The 26,405-nt window shown below is 44.5% G+C and overlaps 1 protein-coding gene across 1 annotated transcript in view; it reads left to right on the forward strand.

Moving 5' to 3' along the window:
* The window catches only part of ITIH5 (inter-alpha-trypsin inhibitor heavy chain 5), a 137,812-nt gene that overhangs the window by 59,596 nt on the left and 51,811 nt on the right, over positions 1–26,405 (forward strand). The window contains exons 7-8 of the mRNA XM_033958849.1: positions 151–267; positions 21,246–21,417. Of these exons, the coding sequence (XP_033814740.1) occupies positions 151–267; positions 21,246–21,417 (289 nt within the window). The remainder of the gene's footprint in view (positions 1–150; positions 268–21,245; positions 21,418–26,405) is intronic.

Raw genomic sequence — 26,405 nt, forward strand, 5'->3', positions numbered from 1 at the left:
CATTTGGATAGTAATATTAGTCTTTAGGTTTTCTAGATGAATATGTTGGATCCACAGTCTGAAAATCTCAGTCTTTGGCCTCCAAATACCCTCTTTAGGGTGGTTCATCCTTGCTTGGCATCTCCCTTAAGTTATTTTTGCGTTTTCCAGGTTTCGAATGGATTCTTCGCGCACTATTTTGCACCTAGAAATCTTCCTCCGCTGCCAAAGAACGTTGTGTTTGTAATCGACGCCAGTGCGTCCATGGCGGGATCAAAAATGAACCAGGTGAGCAAGCGGCACCATGGGTGTGGCAAGTCACGGGCTCTAGAGCCCAGCTTCCAGGTTTAAGCTGAGTTTGCATGTTCAACAGAGGTCGGCAGTGTGCTGGTCAGTTCTGAATCTGGCATGTCATAGATTAGAAAGTGACATAGTAACCATTACCACGGTGATACCGTGGTTACTGTAGTATTGGGGACCATGTCCAAAGAACATCTGGTATTACCGTGGTATTGCTGTGGTAATGGGGAACAGGCTACCCTCTCCGCATGTACCTTAAAACCCTGGTAGTCTAGTGGCCTCTTTGTGGACAGAAAAGATCCCCAGTCTTTTCTGCCCTCTACCGCTGTTGCACCTGTCACTAATAATTTCAAAATGGCTGCCAAGACTTTATGCAGCAGCCTCATGAGACTTCTGCGAAACTTGGGAGGCTGCCGCATGAAGTCTTGGCAGCCATTTTGAAACTCTATTAGTAGTGGGTGCACCAGCGGTAGAGAGCAGGAAAGTCAGGGGATCTTTCTTGTCCCCGAAGAGGCCACTAGACTACCAAATTTTTAAGGTATGTCTGGGGAAGGTGGAGCAAAAAGAAGAGGAGAGATGTTAAACAAGGGAAGAGGAGAGGAGAGAACAGATGTCAGACCACACAAGGGGAGAGGAGAAGAGACAGACCAGGGGGAGAGGAGAGGAGCTTGATCAGGAGAGGGGAGAAAAGAGGAGAGAGACCAGATCAGGGGAGGGGTGAGGAGAGGGGAGAGAAAAATTTGGAATGGGAGATGCCAGACCAGGATAGCGGATGGGAGGGGTGATGCCAGACCAGGTAATGGAAGGGGACAGAAGATGCCATACTGTGGGAAGGAGATGAGAAAGATAACAGACCTTAGCAGGGGCAAAAGGGAAGACAGAGATGTTAGAACATGGGGAGATAGAGGTAATAAATACACTTCCCCCTCCGTATTCGCGGGGTTAGGGGCAGAACCAGCCCGCAAATAATATTTGGGTCAGTTCTGCCCCTAATTCCCGCTTCCCCCGGCTATTTTAAGCCCTGAAAGCCCCCCCCCTTAAGCCTTACCTGGAAGTCTAGAGGTTTTCAGGCAGGAGCGATCTTCCCACGCTCTTGCCCCGTGCAGATCGCTCACAGGAAATGGCTGCCTTGAGCTCCCGTAGTCTCTCGAGCCATTTCCTGTGAGCAATCTGCACGGGGCAGGAGCGTGGGAAGGTCGCTCCTGCCCTGAAAACCCTCTAGACCACCAGGTAATAATAATAATAATTTTATTTTTATATACCGCCAAAGCCATGAAAAGTTTGAGGCGGTTTACAACAAGAAGCGCTGGACAATCAACGAAGAGTTTAACAATTCAAAGACATCTATACAATCTTATATAATGGAAGAAGTAGAAAGCTATATAGTTCTTAAGGTTAATGGTTGAATTTGCAGTGCTATAAAATTCTTAGTTTACAAATCGATTGAACAAACTCGTTTTTTACCAATTTTCTAAAATTGAGGTAGGTTGAGGAGTGCGTGATAACGTTACTCAGCCAATCGTTCCATTTGCCTGTCTGGAAGGCGAGGGTTCTGGCCAGGAATCTTTTGTAGTGGCAGGCCTTTATTGTCGGGTAGGTAAGGCTTAAGGGGGGGCTTACAGTGCTTAAAATAGCCCGAAAAATAAAAATAAATTTTTTAATTTAAAATCGCGAATAAGCGAATCCGTAGATACGGAATTAGCAAATACGGAGGAGGAAGTGTAGATGGTGTGCAGTGACGGAGGAGAGAGAGGGAGGAGATGGTACACATCGATAGATGGGAAGGGAAAAGTAGATAGATTTGAGAAGAAAGCAGAAAAATGGAAGAATTTGAATGTTACAAAGTTAATGCCAAAGATGGACATAAGAAGAAAAGATCAGACTGACTATAATGATAATAATGGATGTCAGTGAGAAGAGAGTAGAGCTACTGGTATTCAAAAAATGCTCAGAGAAGTGAAACCCTGAAGAGGGGTTGAAAACCACCTCTTGGGAGGAAGAGTTTACCATCCAATCATTGCATTCACATGTAGAAAATTACTCTCTGGTCACTGAAAAAATATATTTTGTAACACTTATGTGGTATTATTCCAAAAGCTATATCAGAGACTCTCTATATGGACAAAATATGATTGCACTTAGCTTGCAGAAAACTTAGAAAGGTTAACAGTCTCAGGGGTCCCAACGTGGCCCCGTTTCGAGATGTTCTGCTTCAGGAGACCCAAACGTGTTTGTTTAAAGCCCTCTGTGCAGCCTTGATAGAAACAATTTTTTGCCAAGAGAAATCTGAAAAAAATGTATATACATTGTTACAAAACTCCCTCATCGCAGCAGTGTTCTCTAGCTTACTGCAAAGAGAGAAAAAACTTGACATCATTTATAGCAAAACAATGAGGAAAAGAAGAGCTCATACACACATACCGGTCTTAAGATTCAAAGTTTCCAAACGACAAGGAGCACAAACCACCTCACCCGATTTATATCAAACAGAGGGGGAGGGGAAGGTAACCTCCGTTAAAACGTGATGACGTCAGCAGAACGTCAAAACTATTTCTGCTGACGCAAGCCAGCTGATGATACACATAAAGTATGTTGAAAAAAGAAGAAGAAAGAAAAAGACTGATCACAGAAAAAAGGGATCACAAAAACGCAGCCCACTCAATTTCACTGTTGAGCCCGTGTGGGTGTAGAGTATTCAATGTGTAGATCCACTGCTGTTCTTTACGCCACAATGTCCTTTGTGCATCACCCCCCCGAGATAGAGTGACAATGTCCAGAATAGAGAATTTTAAATCTGCTATACAGTGAGCATGATGAAGCCAATGTTGGACCAGCGGGGCTTCTTGTACACCTGATCTTATTCTACTAAGGTGCTCTCCAATGCGGGTCTTTATGCTCCGAATAGTGTGGCCCACATATTTCATGCCACACGGACATTGAATAATGTATACCACTTCTTTGGTGTTGCAATTAGAAGCCAAAGGGGTGGGTTTCTTCTTCACTGTTAAATTCATCTCCTGAATGGGGACACTGTGCGGGCACACTTTGCAAGTACCACACGGCGTGTGCCCACTCACATCCGGGGAGGCTACTGCAGGTGTGCTAAAAAATTGTGAATGCACCAGACGTTGTTTAAGATTCTGGTTCCTGGTGAATGCAAAACGGGGCACAACCTGAAACTCAGGGTGGTATTGCATGATGTGCCACTTCTGTTTGATGATACGTTTAATATGGAAAGCCAAATGTGAGTAAGGTAAAACACATACCAGAGGTTGTTCTACAGCTGTGGGTTGAGACTCCAACAACAGGGAACGGTTAGCATACAGCCCCCTCTTGTATGCTTTTCGAATGACTCCAGCTGGATACCCTCGTTCTTCAAATCTTAATTTCATAACCTCCGATTGTTGAATGTAGTCTTGTGTGTTAGTGCAGAGTCTCCGGAGTCTTAGAAACTGTCCCACGGGAATATTGTCCCTCAGATGTCTGGGATGAAAGCTGTCATATTCCAGTAGATTATTACGATCCGTGGGTTTACGGTATATGGTTGTTTGAAAATGTCCATTGGTTAGTAACACATTAATGTCTAAGAAAGGGACTTGATGGTAATTGATAGTCATAGTAAATTGTAGATTGCCATCACAACTGTTGAGCCATTCCAAAAACTGGTGCAATTCATCAACTGTGCCCAACCATACTCCAAGTATGTCGTCTATGTATCTCTTCCAAAACAACATATGTTGCCAATATGTTGAAGGGTACAAAAAACTGTTCTCAAATTTAGAGACATACAAACAGGCAATAGACGGAGCCATTTTGGCTCCCATGGCTGTGCCTTTTACTTGTTTGTAAAAGGCATCACCGAACTGAAAATAGTTCATGCCTAATGCAATGGCTGCCAAGGTGGTCAAAAAATTAATCCTGATGTCTGAAAGATCCATAAGGCATAGTTCTGCTCTGATGATGTCTATTGCCTCACGTTGGGGTATATTAGTGTACAGTGCGGCAATGTCTAAGGTGAAAAGTATAGCTCCTTCCGGGACATCGTGAAATGTGTCTAAAAATCTGATAATAGAAGCTGAATCCAGGACATATGAAGGTGCGAGAGGCACCCTGTTCTTCAAATAGGAATCCAACATGGATGATAATGGTTCCAATACAGACCCTATCCCTGAAACTATGGGTCTTCCTGGAGGTGATTGCAAGGACTTGTGGATTTTGGGAACAAAGTAAATAACAGGGGTCCTGGGATTTTTACAAAATAGAAATCTGTATTCCCGATCTGTAATAATACCCTGCTCCAATCCATAGATTAGATGATGTGAAATCACATCCTGAATATCTCCTACAGGGTCCATGTGAAGAACCTCATAATAAGTGGTGTCTGTAAGTTGACGATAAGCTTCAGCCTCGTATTGGTCAGTATCTAGAATGACTATACCCCCTCCCTTATCAGCCGGGCGTATAATAATGCTGTTGTCTGTTGCTAGAGAGTTCAAAGCTAGCAACTGAGGACGGGAGAGGTTAAATCTACTGAGGGATTGCTGGTGTTCTACAGTCCCTATATCTTGAAGTACAAGGTTCTCGAAAGCCTGAATATGAGGGTCTACTGTGCCCGGAGGGCACCACGTGGATTTAACCTGTAGGTGTGGATGAGACATAGGTTCTGAGTCCGGCTGACTATTGAAATCCATAGGGGAGCTACTCTGCATGTCAGATTTTTCACTATGGAAGAAATTTCTAAGTCTGCATTTTCTGATGAATTTGAAAATAGCTATACGGGTATCAAAAGAATGGTATGTGCTGGTGGGAACAAAGGATAAACCTTTGTCTAGAAGTGACTTTTCAACTGAAGTAAGTTGTCTGTGGGAAAGATTAAAGATATTAGATGTCAGGGCTGGTTTTTTGGAAATCTTGTTCTGGTCGATCTTTTTATGCTGGGCTTTGGACCCCCTTGAAAATGGACTGAGGAAGCTGCCCCTACCACTACCTGCTGCTTCTTATCGTTATCTGAGGAGTCAGATGACGTTTGTGTGTATGTGGGACGATTGCCACGTCTAATAGGACGGGATTTGTCCATCCAGACATAGACAAACCCCTTAGTGTAATCTAATTCATCACGGCGGAGTTTCTTAATCTTAGTTTTCTTAAGGTCTTCCCTGAACCCATCCATCTTGGTGTTAAACTCCTGAAGTGATTTGGTGTAATCATCAACTGGTAAACTACTTTCTAAACTGTCTTTAGAAGACTGAAACTCACTCTTATAAGTTTGTAGTTCAGTCTTGGTAGTTTCTATGACTAACAGCATCAAGTCAAGAGAACACTTGTTCAAAATAGCATTCCATTTATCTAGAAATGCAACATTGTCTAAAAATAGTCTGGGTTCTGTACGCATACGGAGCCCCCGTGGTATACGCTTTAGACGGCAGTACTCCGCTAGAGTGGCCGCATGAAGCTCTGCCCTTGTTATCCGCTTCTGCAAAATCTCAAGGTTGTCCCAATCCGAAGGAATCGATATGTTTTCCCCAGTGGAAAAAAGTTGAAAAGATGCTAATAATTCATTAGCTTGTTGGTCACTGTATGTGTGCGCTTCCCACCCCATGGTAGCCATAATGAACCCTGTAAAGTAGGTACAACTACGTTAGGAAAGTACAGGGAAATATATTAATGTAGTCAGAAAATCGCTAAATAGGAAGAAAAGATCAGACTGACTATAATGATAATAATGGATGTCAGTGAGAAGAGAGTAGAGCTACTGGTATTCAAAAAATGCTCAGAGAAGTGAAACCCTGAAGAGGGGTTGAAAACCACCTCTTGGGAGGAAGAGTTTACCATCCAATCATTGCATTCACATGTAGAAAATTACTCTCTGGTCACTGATGGACATAAGGCAGAAAATGAAGAAGGAGCGAAAAACAGCTAATGGATAAGAAGGTCCCAGAAACAGTTAAGAGCACAGACAGAACAAAGTGCAGCAAGAGACTGGAAAAGATGAGTAGAAAAAATAAAATCACCAGAACCCAAAGGTAGGAAAAATGATTTTATTTGCAACGTAGTGATTGAAATATGTCAGTTTTGAGAATTGACATCTCCTGTCTATATTTTGCTCTGTTCAGGAAGAAATGCAGTTGTTTCTATTTCTCTGGCATTGTACTGCATGAAGAGTCTGGCATCTTAGGGGGGGCGGTTAGTTTGTGCGCCTGTATTTGCATAGCATTTATCTGGGTTCTGCATGCATGACCAAGGCCAGGTGTTCTGGTAGGAATGAAGATTGAGAAGTGTTATTGGTGTCATGGCCCCAAGCAGGAAGATATTGGTCTGCTCCTTTAGCCTTTTTGGACCCAGAATGGCCCTCACTTAAAAATTAGCAGAGACCCCTGCCCTAGGGTTGCCATATAGCTCCACAAAAAGGACGACAAATTGAAACATTTGAGTTTTACTTCCATTGCTTTCAATGGAAGTAAAACCTGGATCTCAATTCGTCTTTCTCTTTCTGAAACACGTCCTGTTTGGTTTCTCACTGAAAAGGCAATATACTATAGGTTAATGTTAAGGATTATCTGTATAGTTTTCAAAGTTCATGCTAATAACTGAGAGAAAAGCACTAAGTTATTTGCATGTGATATTCTGAGGGCTGTACTTGATTGAAATTTTGTTTGGTTTGCCTTCACACTGAGGAAAGCACTAAGCCATGTGCTATTGACTTGCTTTTACAATTAATAAAAAACACTAATCCACCTTTTACAAAACTGTAGTGCAGTTTTTAGCGCCGGCCACGGTGGTAACAGCTCCAACGCTCTTAGAATTCCTATGAGCATTGGAGCTGTTACCGCACGGCATGCGCTAATAGAGAATGACACGGGGACAAATTTGTCCTGTTGCTGCAGGAACTCAGTTGTCCTGTCCCCTTGAGTTTTGTCGCTGTCCCTGCCCCATTCCTGTAAGCTCTACCTTAACTGCACAAGCCTTGAACACTTATATTTTAAAGTATTTGAGGCTTGTGCAGATGAGGTCAGAGCTTAGGCATTGGTGGAATGAGGCATTATGACATCACAATCTGAGCTCTAGAATGTTGCTACTTAGGATTTTAAAGGGTTTGAGGCTTGTGCAGATGAGGATGGAGCTTGCAGGAATGGGGGTAGGGACAGGAAAAGAACTCGTGGGGACAGGACAGGAAAATGAGTTCCTTTGTGGACGGGGAAAAATTTGTCCTTGTTATTCTGTAGGTGCTAAAACCACACCACAGTTTTGTAAAGGGGGGGGGGATAGTTATTTGTTTGTGATATTCTTGATATGTTTTGTGCATCAAGTTTAAAATTTCAAGTTTATTTCAAATTTATTATTATACCGCCCATTCGAACCTTCTAGGCGTTGTACAAAAATGCCTTAACAATATACCAATTAAAATATAATTTGGTCTAAAACAAACCAAGGGAAAAAACGATTTAAGGACACAGACGAACAGGGAGAGAAGGGAAGAAGGGATTAGAACTACAATTGATAGAAAGAAAAGAAAACACTGAAAGAGAAGAACAAAAGATTGGAGAAATGAAAATGGAAATGTTACTTAAAACTAAGTCGCCCTGTTTAGGTTACAAAGGCATCGCGGAAAAGGAATGTCTTTAGCATCACCTTAAATTTGATCAGTGTTGTATTTTCCCGCAAGTAGTTGCATGAATAATTGGAACTAAAATTATTGTCTGGACTAAAATATCACTTGTACTGAGCTGATGTTTGACTTTCTGTGCAGATTGCAGAACCCAGCATGCATCACAAGTTGTACTTTTATTGATGTTCTTTCAATAAAAAATAAAATAAAAAAAACCCACTACAAGGTTAAAATGTTTATTTGCATTGCCAGAGGCGCATAAAATCTTCTTTCTGCTTTGGTAAGAGCAGATAGCGTAGCTGGTTTTAAGAAAGGTTTGGACAAGTTCCTGGAGGAAAAGCCCATAGTCTGTTATTGAGAAAGACATGGGGGAAACCACTGCTTGACCTGGATCGGTAGCATGGAATGTTGTTGCTCTTTGGGTTTTGGCCAGGTACTAGTGACCTGGATTGGCCACCGTGAGAATGGGCTACTGGACCATTGGTCTGACCCTGTAAGGCGATTCTTATGTTCTTATATAGGAATGCTCAAACAAAATAAGTCTCCCAAAGCCCCAAGAAAAGGAACTAGATGAGAGGGAGAGACTGCCTATAGAGGACAACAATATCACTAACACTCAAAAAAAGAGTAATATAAATTTTATAAAGTTTGATAGATTTTTAGAGAGCCTTCAGTCACACAGCCTCCCTTCGGGAACCCCCAGAAGTGACGGCTGCCACTGGCTTACATCCAATAAGGTGTTAACTGTGAAACATCCCCGGGCTCTCCGTGAAATTTAGTGATAAATGACACAAAAGTGCTGGGAGACTTATTTTGTTTGAGTATTGTTTCAGCTCCCATTTTTCGGGTTTTGTTAGTGTTCAGCTTAAGACTGCGGAGATGAAAAATGCGCTTCATTACAGGGCTGTGAGGGAAAGGGGATGAAAGTACGGGGACGGAGAGGTCTAACTCCTTGTGTCTAATTTCAGCCTAGGAAAGCTTCGGTTATTTCCTCAGGACATCCAGTTCTAAGCCCACCCGATGCCCGCCCATAACACACCTCCCAACACGCCCCTTTGAGCTCTGGGCGCACAGCGGCTTAGAAGTGCTGCTGAACATCCAAAAAGTTGGTTTTGATTGTCGGCACTTGGACGTCCAAATGACCTTACGGGTTTTTGGACTTTTCAAAGTTTTGATTATGTCCCCCCCAACTCTCTAGAAATGCTAAATACCGTGTTTCCCCGATGATAAGGCAGGGCCATCAAATAAGACAGCCCCCCCCTTTTTAGAAAAAATTGTAAAATAAGGCACCCCCCCCCGCAAATAAGCCACCCACCGATACCTGCGCTTACCCGAATCGGGTGGTACGGTGGGTGACTCCGTGTGGTCCCTCTGCCGGGGGTCGGCAACCCGCGGCTCCAGAGCCGCATGTGGCTCTTTTCCACCTTTGCCGTGGCTCCGGTAGTGTGTCACGCAGGAATGCAACTTACAAGTCCGGCGTCGCGGCGGGAAATAGCCATGCTGAGCAGTGAGCTCAGCACGTACACAGATGAAAGCCTTGCTTGCTGATTGGTCCGGCGGCCGTGCCGCCGGACCAATCAGCAAGCAAGGCTTTCATCTGTGTAGTGCTGAGCTCACTGCTCAGCATGGCTATTTCCCACCGCGACGCCGGACTTGTAAGTTGCATGCCTGAAAAAGAAATCATCCTGGCCGGGGTCGGTGTCATGCTCCGGAGATCTACAGCCTTCCTATCTCCCTCTCCCTTCTACTTGCTTCCGGCCACATCCCCTGCTCCGCGGCTCTCTTCGGCAACTCAGCAGCAGCGATCGACACAAGCTTCTGACGTCGGGGCCTACCCTCTGCGAGTCCCGCTTGTTTCAACTTCCTTTTTCCACAAAGGCGGGACTCATAGAGGGAAGGCCTCGATGTCGGCAGCTTGTCTTGATCACCGCTGCTGACGAGTTGCTGAAGAGAGCCGCGGAGCAGGGGGATGTTGCCAGGTGCAGGTAGAAGGGAGAGGGCCAGATGCAGGACTCGTGGGTGAGGGAGGAGAAGAGAGAGGGGAGGGAAACAAAAGGAAATATTTCATACTGGGCTGGGCCGGAGTGGAGGGAGGGTGGAAAGACATTGAAAGGGTAAATAAGGCATCCCCCCGAAAATAAGCCCTAGAGCATATTTTGGCCTTCCAAAAAAAATAAGACAGTGTCTTACCATCGGGGAAACACGGTAGTATTACGATTGTCCGTCTCTCTTTATTACTGCTTTCACGTGTCTCTAAAGATGTCTACATTACTCAGAACACCCAGAGAACGTCGGTAGCCCTTGGCTCTCCTCCCCACCCAAAAATAAAACAAATTCTCTGAGCTGCAGAAGATTTGGCGCTCAGCCTGTCGGTAGTTGCCCAGACTAATGGCAGTTCTCCAGCACTGCTTCCTTAGCATGAGCCGCTCTCCTGCCTGGCGATGTCTCCAAGCAGGCATAGACCCGAAGTGAAATCTTCAGCTATTCTTAGAGCTGGTAATTAAGTTAGCCCTTTCCCGCTTCTCTGTCTGGAAGGAGAGAGGAGAAAATCAAGATTAGCTGGCCCTTCCTGGACCAGGGTCATACCATGCCTTGGCAGGAGTTCTTAATGACATCTATGCGCACACTCTGTGTACCTAATCTAATCTAATCTTCCATTTGTGTGTTGCGGTGTCAGGTCAAAAGCGCGCTGGGACAAAGGCGCGTGCAAACAACTGAGCGCAATGCTGGGGCGCGCGCCGAAGAAAATGACTGTTTTATAGGGCTCCGATGGGGGGTGTGGGGGGGAACCCCCCACTTTACTTTATACAGATCGCGCCGCGTTATGGGGGGTTGTAACCCCCCACATTTGACTGAAAACTTCACTTTTTCCCTAAAAAACAAGGAAACAGTTAATTTTCCAGTATAATGAGGGCGGTTACAACCCCCCCAAACCCTCTACAACACCGCCGCAATCTATATTAAGTAGTAAAATGGGGGGTTCCTCAACAAAAACCCCCGTCGGAGCCCCTAAAAACACTCTTTTTCTTCGGTGCGCGCTTCCGTCTTGCGCTCAGTTGTCGGCGCGCGCCTTTGTCTTCCGCGGTTTTGTCTATGAACCGTGTGTTGCTCATACCTGTGCAGGCTCTAGGCGACTTACATTGAGAAGGAGAGAGAGGGGAGGATGGGACAGATGAGGGACTTGAGGGAGAGGCCTAAAATGTGGGAAGAGGATTGACCTGTTTTGCTTCTTATGATAAGTAGAAGTGTGTTTGGTTGTTACAGTATTTTTCTGCTCTCTTTTGTATTGGTTTCTACACTTCGTGGTATGACACCTTCAGGGTATTTCACTGATGCCAGGCACCATGTTCTGATTTTGATTAAACCCACATGAGTTTCTCCTTCCTTAATCTTGTTAGTAAGACAATGTGACTATACGTCCCGTTTTTGAACGGGACCGTCCCATTTTTTAGATCGCCTGTCCCATTGTCCCCACGCACAGCTTCGGGATGCCGAAATATCCCGTTTTCAGAGAGAGCGTCCTGAAGCTGTGCGTGGGGACAATGGGACAGGCGATTGCGGAGCCTGGGATTTCTCCAACAAAGCTCAGATCAGCAGAGCGCAGCTCAGATCAGCACAGATCAGGTGCGTGCAGCCGTGACTGCACAAGCCTCCCCCCCTCCCCCAACATCAATTCTGACATTGGACAGGAAGTTCCGGAACTTTCTCTCTGATGTCAGAATTGATGTTGGGAGGGGGAGGCATGTGTAGTCACGGCTGCACGCACCTGTTGCTGCATCGGCTTGGAGAAATCGGTGGCAGCGGCTTGGGGGAGGGGGCTGGGAGAGAGAAAGAAAGAAATGAAAGAAAGGATGCACAGTCAAAAGGGCGTTCAACCAGAGACTCATGAAATCACCAGACAACAAAGGTAGGAAAAATGATTTTATTTTCTATTTAGTGATCAAAATGTGTCAGTTTTGAGAATTTATATCTACTGTCTATGTTTTGCATTATATTTAACGGGGTCCGGGGAGGATCTGGAGGGGAGGAAAGGATCCAGGGGAGGGTTCAGTCCCGTTTTGAGAAAAAAAAAATGGTCGCGTTATAGTAAGAGGGACAATGAAAGCTGGTTGAATGCGGAGGAAAATGCTCATGACCAGGGCGGAAAATTTGGCCGGAGTTAATGCTGAGAAAGCAGGGGTTTTCAGCCCTGTCCACGGGACCCACCCAGCCAATCCGGCGTTCACAGAGATGCCAAGTTATCCAGTTCCAGGCTGAAGATTTTGGGACAGTGCTGGTTTTGATCTTATATCCCAACACTGTGGCATTTGTAGTGCCTGGTCCTGCTCATTGAAATACGTGCTCAGTGACGTAGTAAGGGGGAGGGGCGGTCTGACCTTGGCACCCTCTTTGTCCTCCTCTCTGCCCCCCTGCTCCTTCCCTGCCCCCAACTGCTACAGATACACGCTGCTTCCCTTCCCCCCGTACCTTTGGTGCGAGCAGAAGCCTCCAACCTGCGGTTGCGCCAGCATCAGCTCTTCCTTTGATGTCACTTTTTGGACCCGCGTCTATGAAATGACGTCAGAGGAAGAGCTGACGCTGGCGTTGACAGCTGCTTGGGGGTTGCTAATCACGCCAGGAACGTTAAAAAGGTATGGATGAAGGCAAGCAGCAGATGCGTGGGGCAGGGGTGCCTCTCACCCTCGCTACGCCACTGTACGTGTCACAAGTCCCTAATATGCTAGGTTGGGGTGGTCAGAAATCCAAGACTGTCCCAAAATCTCAAGCCTGGAACTGGGTAACTTGTCAACTCGGCATCTCCATGTTCAGGATAACCACATGAAATTGGGGTGCCGCAAGGCTCGATGCTTGGACCCGTGCTCTTCAACATCTTTATAAACGATCTGGACATTGGTACGACGAGTGAGGTGATTAAATTTGCAAACGATACGAAGTTATTCAGAGTAGTGAAGACACAGGGGGATTTTGAAGATCTGCAACGTGACATAATCAAGCTCGAGAAATGGGCATCAACATGGCAGATGAGGTTCAAAGTGGATAAGTGTAAAGTGATGCATGTCGGTAACAAAAATCTCATGCACGAATACAGGATGTCCGGGGCGGTACTTGGAGAGACCTCCCAGGAAAGAGACTTGGGAGTTATGATCGACAAGTCATGAATCCGTCCACGCAATGTACAGTGGCAGCGAAAAGGGCAAACAGAATGCTAGGAATGATAAAGAAGGGGACCACGAACAGATCAGAGAAGGTTATCATGCTGCTGTACAGGGCCATGGTGTGCCCTCACCTGGAGTACTGCATCCAGCACTGGTCGCTGTACATGAAGAAGGACACGGTACTACTTGAAAGGGTCCAGAGAAGAGCGACTAAGATGGTTAAGGAGCTGGAGGAGTTGCCGTATAGTGAAAGATTAGAGAAACTGGGCCTTTTCTCCCTCGAACAGAGAAGAATGAGAGGGGACATGTTCGAAACATTCAAGGTACTGAAGGGAATAGACTTGGTAGATAAGGACAAGTTGTTCATCCTTTCAAGAACGAGAGGGCACTTTCTAAAATTGAAAGGGGATAGATTCCGTACAAACGTAAGGAAGTTCTTCTTCACCCAGAGAGTGGTAGAAAACTGGAACGCTCTTCTGGAGTCTGTCATAGAGGAAAACACCCTCCAGGGATTCAAGCCAAAGTTAGACAAGTTCCTGCTAAACTGGAACGTACGCAGGTGAGGCTGGACTCATTTAGAGCACTGGTCTTTGACCTAAGGGCCGCCGCGTGAGTGGACTGCTGACCCAGCAGCGGCAATTCTTATGTTCTAATGTTCTTGTGTTCAGATATGACCATATCTACAAAACTTTAAACCACTTCTGTACTTCAAAAAATCTGGCTTTCTCTAGAGCCTACCCTGCCCCCTCAGACTATGAGGGCCCGAGGAGCTGTTGAATTAAATAACACTTTAATTTCTGTGCTTCATTTACTAAAGTAACTGAGATAGTAAAAAAAAAACCACAGATTGTGCCTTGCCTTGTTATAAATCTGAATTCTGAGGCTCATGGACATTTTTCTTTGCTAGTTATATACTCCTTAATCTCTTGGACAAACATCTGTCCACAGTCTGTGGGCATCAAGTGTTTTCCCAAGATCTGATGTGCAAACATGCTTTGTCGGCCTGACTATAGGGGCAGGAAGGAAGATTGCTTTCCTCTTTGGCTCTCGCTCTGCAGGATCATCGTTCCAAATTTACTTTAGACCTTCCTTTGGTAGGGTTGACAGCATCAGCAGCTGTGGTGAATAGACCTTTTCAGCATCATGGCATCACCAGATGTGAATTGTAGAAACACTTCATTCGAAAACCAAACATCTTTGGATGGGGAGGATTAATAATACACCGGAAAGAGTCTTATTAATCTAACAGATCGGAGAGGAGATATGGCAACCTTTGGGCAGAAGACCTTGCTCATTTTATAGAGGAACAATATTTAATTAGCTATCTGAAGACGAAAGGCATTAGAGCGTCAGTAATACTGTTTCCCTTAAAACATTATGGCTCGCCAAGAGACTGGAGAAGAATACGGTAGTATGGGTCTTAGAGAGAAGACTATTTATTTCCAAACTGAAGTCCCAGGAAACTGGAGTTAGGGCTGGATCAAAGTGTCTAGACCAGCGTTCTCAACTCGATCCTGGAGTCCCCCTTTGAAAATGCATGAAAGAAATTTGCATATAACGGAGGCAGTGCATGCAAATCAAGTTTCTGCAAGTTCATTGAGGATATCCTGAAAACCTGGCAAGGGGGGACTCCAGGATTGAGTTGACAACACTGGTCTAGACACTTCTCACCCAGAACCAGGCTCCCAGTTCAGATTTAGCAAGTAACCCTTTCTGGACTGACCCATTTTAATATGGACTCCTTTTTATGTACTGGAATTTATTCACTGTGGCCATGATTTGAACCTCTGCATGAGTAATGAAAACATCTAGAATGGTCTGTTCCAAGCCTGTTAAAACATGGTGGGGAGACAATGGTGCATGTGTTAGATGGGCTCACGTGGCATTTGCAGGTTGAAATAGCCCTAAAGAGCATTTTTAGGAAAGAGGAAGGGCTGTGGCTCACTGGTTGAGCTGCTGCCTCTGCACCTGGAGGTTGTGAGATCAAATCCTGGTGCTGCTCATTGTGACCCTGGGTAGGGTTGCCAGATGTTCAGATGTACCTGGACATGTCCTCTTTTTAGTCCGGGTTTTGAAAAGCTTCTTCTCTGGGACTGTGTCAAGAACAGGTTGAGGGGCGGGGCTGCGAAGTGATGTGGGTGGAACATGGTAGAACTGGGTGGGCATGGGGGCGGAGCTATGGGTCTGGATTATATTTAACTAAAATCTGGTAACCCTAACCCTGGGCAAGTCACTTAATCCTCCAGAGTAGGTTTACCAGATGTCTGGATTTCCCCAGACAGCTTTTCAAATCCCGCCCAAAGGTATAAACTATCCTTCCCCTCTCTACACGGTATTCGCTATGCAGGCAAACTGGGAAAATCCCTTCTCTTCAGAATCACAGGTCTTTGGAACGACCTTACTACCCCGCTGCGGAACCTGGGCTCCCTCCAATTATTCCGCAAGCAACTGAAAACCTGGCTTTTCACTAAAATGTAATTCTATCCCCCCTTACTCTTCTCTTCTATATATAAGTTCATGTAAACCTTTTTTTTCCTTCTCTTCCTATAGTTTAAGTTCTTGTAAACCGTGCCGAGCTCCACATCCATGGAGATGATGCGGTATATAAACTTAAGGTTTAGTTTAGTTTAGTTTAGTCATGTTTCTGTGTTTGTTGAGATTTTTCTGGTTAGGACAGTAAAATGGGATCCCTTGAATTTCCCTCCAAATGCTTCATTATTTTTTCTAAGATTAAATATGTCTTTTTTTCAACCAGGCCAGTTAGAAAGACCATTTTTAGATAGGGAAGCTACTGTAACATCATAATAAGTTGGGTTTTTTGTTGGGTGTTTTTTTTTTTTATCTGCCATAGGATTTATCAGACAGGATGTGAAGTATTTTGGATTTCTTCTATCATGGTTTCCTTAATCTGTTTTCCCTCTTCTTCTCGTGATGTGGCCTATATTGTTTTCTTTAATAAGTGATTGGATGTATGTCTGTAATTAAAAATCATAATAAAAAAATTGGATCTCATGAAACAGGGGCTTTGAAAATCAATTTCTCCCATCCCCCCCTCCCAATTGAGAATGGGCCCGAGGAGCACGAAGGCTATGATGGTCTCAGATATATCCCTCCTTCCCACTTTCAGCAAGAAGGGTGACACCAGGGTTACAGTTAAATATGATAAATTATAGGCAGAAATACTCAGAATGCCACATCTGATGTCATAGTTTTTACCCTTGTATGCACTCTGAACAACAACCAAAGGATTGTCAGCTAAATGCCAACAAAACCCAAGCTGTGTGGTAAGAGCAGTGCTCGGTCGGCCCCACGTGGTAATGCCACTGACACAGCTGCATCTCTCTCTGGAAGACAAAAGGCCGTTCTCAGACCAGTCTCACGCCTGTAGCTCCCACCCTCAGTACTCTGGCTGAAGGGGGATATACAAAATCAACGTTCGCTGATGTTCCAAGCAATTTACCATGGAAAGCTTATGAAGACAAGGCCACACGATTGTCCTCAGGGGCTAAATAGGGCCGCTAACACAGTGTTCTTCAACCGCCGGTCCGTGGACTGATGCCGGTCCGCAGAAATTCCCTGCCGGTCCACAGGGCCGGCACATGCATCACGCCCCATTCAGTGCTCAACAGCCGCCGGTCCACGGTGTGATTGATGTGGCGGTGTCTTCAGGTCGGCTCCTTCTTCCTCTGCAGTGCACAAAGCCGTGGGTAACGGCTCCTACGTGCGTCCTGCGCCTGAACTGGAAGCCTTCTCTCTGACGTCGCAACGTCCATACAGAATCCCAAAGAATAGCAAGATTCTAGAATCTCAAAGAGTGGCAACATTCCATATAGAATCCCAAAGAATAGCAAGATTCCGGAATCACAAAGAGTAGCAACATTCCATATAGAATCCCAAAGAATAGCAAGATTCCGGAATCACAAAGAGTAGCCACATTCCATACAGAATCCCAAAGAATAGCAAGATTCCAGAATCTCAAAGAGTGGCAACATTCCATACAGAATCCCAAAGAATAGCAAGATTCTGAAATAACAGAGAGAGAATCTTGTTAGATTCTAGATTCTCAAAGAATGGCAACATTCCATATAGAATCCCAAAGAATAGCAAGATTCCAGAATCCCAAAGAGTAGCAACATTCCGGAATCCCAAATAGTAGCAACATTCCATATAGATCCCAAAGAATAGCAAGATTCTGGATCCCAAAGAGTAGCCACATTCCATACAGAATCCCAAAGAATAACAAGATTCCGGAATCCCAAAAAGCAACAAGATTCTAGAATCCCAAAGAGTAGCAACATTTCATACAGAATCCCAAAGAATAGCAAGATTCTAGAATCTCAAAGAGTGGCAACATTCCATATAGAATCCCAAAGAATAGCAAGATTCCGGAATCCCAAAGAGTAGTAACATTCCATATAGAATCCCAAAGAATAGCAAGATTCTAGAATCTCAAAGAGTGGCAACATTCCATATAGAATCCCAAAGAATAGCAAGATTCTAGAATCTCAAAGAGTGGCAACATTCCATATAGAATCCCAAAGAATAGCAAGATTCCGGAATCCCAAAGAGTAGGAGCATTCCATATAGAATCCCAAAGAATAGCAAGATTCCGGAATCCCAAAGAGTAGCAACATTCCATATAGAATCCCAAAGAATAGCAAGATTCCGGAATCCCAAAGAGTATCAACATTCCATATAGAATCCCAAAGAATAGCAAGATTCCGGAATCCCAAAGAGTAGCCACATTCCATACAGAATCCCAAAGAATAGCAAGATTCTGAAATCCAAGAGCGTAACAAGATTCCAGAATCCCAAAGAGTAGCCACATTCCATACAGAATCCCAAAGAATAGCAAGATTCTGGAATCCCAAAAAGCAACAAGATTCTAGAATCTCAAAGAGTGGCAACATTCCATGCTACTGATCCAGGGCAAGCAGTGGCTTTCCCCATGTCTCTCTCAATAACAAACTATGGACTTTACCTCCAGGAAATTTTCCAAGCCTTTCTTAAAACCAGCTTCAGTAACCACTCTTATCACAACCTCTGTGATGCTGATGAGAATCCAGGAGGAGGGGGGCAAATGCCTCCTCTTGTCCCCCCTTACACCAATGATCAAGTTTGAAGTTTTATTAAATTTGATATACCACTCCAGGGCCGAGGCCGTCTAAGCAGTTTGCAATCAAAGTAATAATTAATTTAAATTAATTAAAAAAAATATTTCATTCATTGAAGGATAGTAAATTATCTTTCTAGCGGGAGTATGCTAATCCACAGGGTCTCCATGCCTAGAAAAGGGTGTATATTAAAAGGAAATTAGTTTAATATATTAATTATAGAATACATCTCTGAATAAGTAAGTGTTGAGGTCTGCTGGGAATTCTAAGTATGATGGTTTTAATCTGATATCTAGCGGTAATGAGTTCCACATGAATATACCTGAGTGTGATGAATCTTAAGAAATCTGATGACGAGATGGAATGTATAGTTAGTCAGATCGTGAGGAACGTAGAGATTTTGATCACAATTCAGCCCTTGGAAGAGGTGACCTTTCAGCCTCGTTATTTGGGTAACATAAAATTTAAACAATCAGAAAAACTATATAAATGGACAGTAATAATGACCACTGGAGAGATCTAAAGAGCCGTCACGACTTCTACTGCCCCACTCTTCTGAAACCTCTGCTGCTGATTGGGGGGAGGGGGGGGGGGCAGGGTATAGACCTAACTAGTTCTTGAATGAAGACCACCCAGGGTGTCGAGAAAGAATGGGCTGATGGTGGAGGCATTGGACCTTAGCAGCAGTTTCAGGTCGGGGCTTGAACTCCCCTTTCACACTGAATCTCCATGTGACCTTGATTTATCAGGCTGCGATTAAATAATGGTAACAGCTTTCTCCTTCTCTCCGCTGTGGACAAATGTTCTGCCTGGCCATTCACCCCGGAGGTTACAGTCTATTTCTGAAGTATGAAAGTGTCCAGAGCATTGATTGGGATTTATTAAATGCTTTTATGAAGAGATTCGCCCAAGGTGGTGTACAGCAATTTTGTTAACAGCAAAACAGTAGTAAAAAGACCAAATCTATATCTAAATACAATGAATGAGGTCAACTTGAAACATAACAATAGGATACAATGAAACTATTACAAATATGCATATTTAAAATTCAAATAAGAGAAATATAATATGAGGGGATGCTGAAAAGTCCTCGGCCCCACCAACCAACTTCCTAAATTTTGAGCGACATTTTGCCACTGGAACTGAAAAGAGTGTCATCTTATTTGCAGAAACGAAATTCTACGTTTGGACTTGGTTTCAGATCATTGATTGAACCATATCCAGGTCATTCTCTTCATGGTTGGGGCTGAGAACTTTTCAGCACTTCCTGGTAGTGTGAAGAGTTTCAGTCTCTGGTAACCAGTGCCGAGAATGTGATGTCATAATGCCTCTTTCCACCAATAAGAGCCAACCTCATCAGTGATGTCACAATGGCTTGATTGTTCTACGCTTGGCTCACTTTTATTACATACCAGGGGGTGCTGAAAAGTTCTCAGCCCCACCAACCAACTTCCTCAATTCTGAGCCTTATTTTGCCACTGGAGCTGAAAAGAGTGTCATCTTATTTCCTTAAATGCCAATTTGCAGAAGCAAAATTCTATGTTTTGACATCGTTTCAGATCATTGATTGAACCATATCCAGGTCATTCTCTTCATGGTTGGGGCTGAGAACTTTTCAGCACTTCCTGGTAGTGAGAAGAGTTTCAGTCTCTGGTAACCAGAGCCGAGATTGTGATGTTATAATGCCTCAATCCACCAATAAGAGCCAACCTCATCAGTGATGTCACAATGGCTTGATTGTTCTACGCTTGGCTCACTTTTATTACATACCAGGGGGTGCTGAAAAGTTCTCAGCCCCACCAACCAACTTCCTCAATTCTGAGCCTTATTTTGCCACTGGAGCTGAAAAGAGTGTCATCTTATTTCCTTAAATGCCAATTTGCAGAAGCAAAATTCTATGTTTTGACATCGTTTCAGATCATTGATTGAACCATATCCACTTTATTCTCTTATTGGCTGGGCTGAGGACTTTTCAGCACCTCCCTGGAGCAACATTCCAGAGCTGAGATTGTGATGTCATAATGCCTCATTCCACCAATGCCTAAGAGACAACCTCACCAGTGATGTCACAATGGCCTGATTGTCCTATACTTGGCTCACTTTTATTACATACAAGGGGGTGCTGAAAAGTTCACAGGTCAACCAACCAACTTCCTATATTCTGAGCGTTATTTTGGCTCTGTGGCTGAAAAGAGTGTTCTCTTATTTTGTTAAGTGCCAATTTGCAGAAACGAAATTCTCTCTTTTGACATTGTTTGAGATCATTGATTGAGCCATTTCCATGTCATTCTCTTCTTGGTTGGGTTGAGAACTTTTCAGCCCCCCCCCCCTCGTACAATGTTGCATAATGCTTATGAAACACCTAATAAGCACAGATCAGAACGTTCAAATAACATAATTATGACGCTAATGCTTTTCTACAATACAGCTTAACCATTAGATGGGGATAAGGTTAGGATTACCATATATCTGGGAAAACCCAGACATGTCCTCTTTTTAAAGAACTGTCCGGACGTCCGAATGGGTTTATAAAATTGTCGAGTTTGTCCAGGTTTGCTTACAAGGAATCTGGTGACTCTTACCTCCTCGGCTGCAATTCTATTTCCTTTGAGCCTGCTGCTGTCAGTCTGCCCTGGAAGTCGCCTCTTTGCGTGTCCCGCCTCTATGGGAACAGGATGTTGCTGCAGAGAGGTGGCTTCTGGGGCAGTCCGACGGCAGCAGGCTTACGTCGCTGAGCTGCTGGCAGCCCCTCCCCCAAATAGAATTGCAGCAGCAAGGAGGTAAGAGGGGCAGAGCCACCAGATTCCTTGTAAACTGGCCCTGCCACACAAGCTTCTGGGGGGCTGGGCCAGAGGAGGGGCAAGGGCGGAGCTTGGGGTGAAGTGGGGTGGGGTCATATGTCCACTTTTTTCAGGTCAAAAATATGGTAACCCTAGACAAGATGATTGTTAGGACAAGCAAATGGGTGTCAAAACTCAGTCTGATGCCAGGTATTGGTTAGGGGGGAAATTCCCTTTGGGTGACCAGGCACCAGGTTGCTGGATTTGTTCTCCCGAGTTGATGTAAATGAGTGACTCTGTTCTCTTCCAGACCCGAGAAGCTCTGTTCACTATTCTCCAGGACCTGCGACGAGTGGACCACTTTAATATTATCACTTTCTCCAATCGAATCAAAGTCTGGCAGGAGGATCGTCTGGTGAAAGTTACTTCAAATACTATTCGGGATGCCAAGAAGTTCATCTATCACATATCACCTAACGGAGGTAGTTCCACTGCTTGCCACACACTCGCACAGACTCACATGCATTTTCAGACACACACATAAACTCACACACACTCACTCACATGCACTTATACACACTCAGACACACACATTCATACTCACACACACACTCTACACACTTGCTTATAAACACTCACACACACTCACTTACACACATACTCTCACACACTTACTCACATGCACTTATACACACTCAGACACACACATTCATACTCACACACACTTGCTTACAAACACGCACTCTCACACACATACTTACACACACACACTTGCTTACAAACACTCACACACATACTCACACTCACACACATTCACACTCACACATACTTACACACACACTCGCTTACACTCATACACACACTCACATACCTTATACACACTCACACTCACATACTTACACACACACTTGCTTACAAACACTCACACATACTCACACTCACACACTTACTCATATGCACTTATACACACTCAGACACACACATTCATACTCACACACACTTGCTTACAAACACGCACTCTCACACACATACTTACACACACACACTTGCTTACAAACACTCACACACATACTCACACTCACACACATTCACACTCACACATACTTACACACACACTCGCTTACACTCATATACACACTCACATACCTTATACACACTCAGACACACACATTCACACTCACATACTTACATACACACTTGCTTACAAACACTCACACATACTCACACTCACACACTTACTCATATGCACTTATACATACTCAGACACACACATTCATACTCACACACACACTCCAAACACACACACACATTCCACATACATACACACACTTGCTTACAAACACGCACTCTCACACATACTTACACACACTTGCTTACACTCACACACATAATCACACTCACATACATACTCACATGCACTTATACACACACACATTCACACTCACACACTTACACTCACACACACACTCACATGCACTTATACACACTCACTCACACACATTCACACTCATATACTTACACACACACACACTTACAAACACTCACACTCACTCATATTCACTTATACACACTCAGACACACACATTCACACTCGCATACTCGCACACACATATTCTGAGGTATGAACATCTATGCACATGCTCTCTCTCTTTCTCTCTAATTACACCCTAGCACTGGAGGGTTAAGTGACTTGCTCAGAGTCACAAGGAGTTGGCAGCTTCTTTCTTTTCCATCCTCCAGCTCTGTTCAAATGGGCTTTTACTTGCTAGGGCTTCATAAGCCTCTCTCTGATTGCGACAGTGCTGAACCTAACATATTTCACACTTGGAGCAGCTTCCCTCCTTTCAAACTCCCCTACCTCGTGCTCTGGTCTGCTCTCTCCTCTCCATCTGCAATCCAGAAGCTCCTCCATTTTTCAAGCCCCGCCACTACCATCGTGATCCAGCTGCTCCCCACCTGTTTCAGCCCCCCCACCAAACACGGTTCAGTAGCATCCCACTCTCTCAATCTCCCCCCTCCTGATCTACCCTTAAATGTGGCTTTCTTCTCTAGAGGCAGCTGGTAGCATTAGCAATTGATATAACACTGCCCGTGCCCTACTCGGAGCCTTTCCTTTGCCACATTCAGCCGTTATGGAAACAGGAAGTGATGTCAGAGGGGGGCAGAAAAGGTAAGGGGAAGGTTCCGGGAGTAGTACTGAAAGGTCACTTTGGGAAGCCACATAATTCAGTATTTTATTAAAGAGAAAACTTAGTTCAACACTTAGGAAAACCAGTCCCAAACTCCTTCAGTACAGGCAGTTTTATATGAATTGATAACTTTACCAGCCACCTCTAGAGGGAAGAAAGCCATGTTTAAAGCTAGACCGGGGGGGGGGGGGGGGGGGGATATGAGCGGTGGATGTGTCTGGACTGGAGTTGTTGAGAGAAAGAAAGACAGAAGAAGCAGATGAAGAAATGATGAAGGAAATCAACCATGAATGTAGAATGGGAAATGTAACAATCATGGGAGACTTCAACTATCCAGGGATCAACTGGAACCTAGGAACCTCGAACTGCGGCAGGGAAACGATGTTCCTGGAAACAATAGGGGACTGCTTCTTAGAACAAATGGTGGGAGAACCAACAAGGGGTTCCGCAACCTTGGACTTAGTCCTCAATGGCTTAACTGGGAGAACATCAGACATGGAAATCCTGGTCCCCCTGGGGACGAGCGATCACAGCATGATCAATTTTAAAATTGGCATTGGGAAGGGAAAAAAAACCAAGACCCAAACCACAACCTTTAACTTCAAAAAAGGGAATTATGACAAAATGAGAGTCATGGTAAAAAAACGGCTCAAGAATAAGACAGCCAGAATGAAAACGGTACATCAAGCATGGTCCCTACTAAAAAATACAATCACCGAAGCGCAGAATCTCTACATCCCGCAGATATCCAAAGGAAGGCGAAAAAAGAACAAAGGAGAGCCAGCTTGGCTAACTAAAGGGGTGAAGGATGCGGTAAGGGATAAGAGGAACTCGTTCAAGAAATGGAAACGCGAACGAACAACCGAGGCCTGGATTAGACACAAGGTCGACCAGAAGAAATGTCACAAGGTGGTAAGAGACGCCAAAACAACCTATGAGGAAAAGATAGCGCAAGAAGCCAAAAACTTCAAGCCCTTTTTCAGGTATATAAAAGGGAAAAAACCAGCAAGAGAGGCAGTTGGCCCTCTTGACGACCAAGGAAGGAAAGGGTGCATTAAAGAAGACAAACAAATTGCAGATAGGCTAAATTCATTCTTTGCCTCCGTCTTTACCAATGAGGACACAACAACAATACCGGAAACAAGAAGGGTATTCATGGGTGACATAGAGGATAGCCTCACATCAGTGAACGTGGAATTGGACATGATATACTATCAGATTGACAAACTGAAAAGTGACAAATCCCCCGGACCGGATGGAATTCACCCGAGAGTATTAAAGGAGCTAAAGGTAGAAATTGGAGAACTATTACAAACCCTAGCTAACATGTCAATTAGAACCGGGCAAATACCTGATGACTGGAAGATAGCGAATGTCATCCCAATCTTCAAAAAAGGATCGAGAGGAGAACCAGGCAATTATAGACCTGTCAGTCTTACGTCGGTTCCTGGGAAGATGGTTGAAGCACTAATCAAGGATAGCATAGTGCAACACCTGGAGAATCATGACCTGATGAGAGCTAGTCAGCATGGCTTCAGGAAGGGGAAGTCATGTTTGACGATTTACTTCAATTTTTCGAGAAGGTGAACAAACTAATCGACAACGGAGACCCGGTGGATATAATTTACTTGGACTTCCAGAAAGCATTCGACAGGAACCTGAAGCCGTCGGCTCAATATGCGGCGGCGGCAAAGAAAGCAAACAGAATGTTAGGTATGATAAAGAAGGGGATCACAAGTAGATCGGCGGCCGTTATAATGCCGCTTTACAGAGCAATGGTCAGACCACACTTGGAGTACTGTGTCCAACACTGGTCTCCATACCTAAAAAAGGATATAACCCTGCTGGAAAGGGTGCAGAGGCGAGCCACGAAGCTAGTAAAAGGTATGGAAAATTTGAGCTACAAAGAACGACTCGAAGGACTGGGACTGTTCACCCTCGGGAGGAGGAGACTGCGAGGAGATATGATTGAGACTTATAAAATACTGAATGGATTCGATAAAATTGAGCAAGAAACACCGTTGTTCACATTGTCAAAAGTGACACGGACAAGAGGTCATGGACTGAGGCTGAGGGGCAGCAGGCTCAGGACAAATGTCAGGAAATTCTATTTCACACAGCGAGTGGTGAACGCTTGGAATGCTCTCCCAGAGGAGGTGGTGACGGAGACTACCATTCTGGGTTTCAAGCGTGAGTTGGATGCACACCTCCTTGCAAATCACATTGAGGGATATGGGTAATCAGGGTCTCCATCTGGGAGTACCTGGCTTGGCCTCCGCGTGTGCGGGTCGCCAAAATAGATGGACCTAAAGTCTGATCCGGTGAAGGCGTTTCTAGTTAGTATTGGGGTTCAAGAAGGGATTGGGCAACTTTCTGAAGAAAAGGGGATAGAAGAGTACGGATAGAGGACTACTACACAGGTCCTGGACCTGATGAGCCTCCGCGGTGTGCGGACTGCTGGGCATGATGGACCTCTGGTCTGACCCAGTGGAGGCAATGCTTATGTGCTTAGTAAAAGGGGACCATAAGAATCACCTTCCTGGGTCAGACCATTGGTCCATCAAGCCCAGTAGCCTGTTTTCATGGTGGACAATCCAGGTCATTAGTACCTGGCCAAAACCCATAGAGTAGCAACATTCCATACAAAATCCCAAAGAATAGCAAGATTCCGGAATCCCAAAGAGTAGCCATATTCCATACAGAATCCCAAAGAATAGCAAGATTCCGGAATCCCAAAGAGTAGCAACATTCCATACAGAATCCCAAAGAATAGCAATATTCCGGAATCCCAGAGAGTAACAAGATTCTAGAACCCCAAAGAGTAGCAACATTCCATACAGAATCTCAAAGAATAGCAAGATTCCGGAATACCAGAGAGTAACAAGATTCTAGAACCCCAAAGAGTAGCAACATTCCATACAGAATCCCAAAGAATAGCAATATTCCGGAATCCCAGAGAGTAACAAGATTCTAGAACCCCAAAGAGTAGCAACATTCCATGCTACCGATCCAGGGCATAAAGTGGCTTCCCCCATGTCTTTCTCAATAACAGAATATGTAGGAAATTGTCCCAACCCTTCTTAAAACCAGCTACGCTATCTGTCCTTACCACAACCTCTGAGTGAAAAAATATCCTCCTATTGGTTTTAAAAGTATTTCCTTGTAACTTCATTGAGTGTCCCCTAGTATTTGTAATTTTCAACAGAGTGAAAAATCGATTCACTTGTACCCGTTCTACTCCACTCAGGATTTTGTAGACTTCAATCATATCTCCCCATAGC

The sequence above is a fragment of the Geotrypetes seraphini genome, chromosome 9 (genome assembly GCF_902459505.1).
Source record: "Geotrypetes seraphini chromosome 9, aGeoSer1.1, whole genome shotgun sequence".
Lineage (NCBI taxonomy): Eukaryota > Metazoa > Chordata > Amphibia > Gymnophiona > Dermophiidae > Geotrypetes > Geotrypetes seraphini.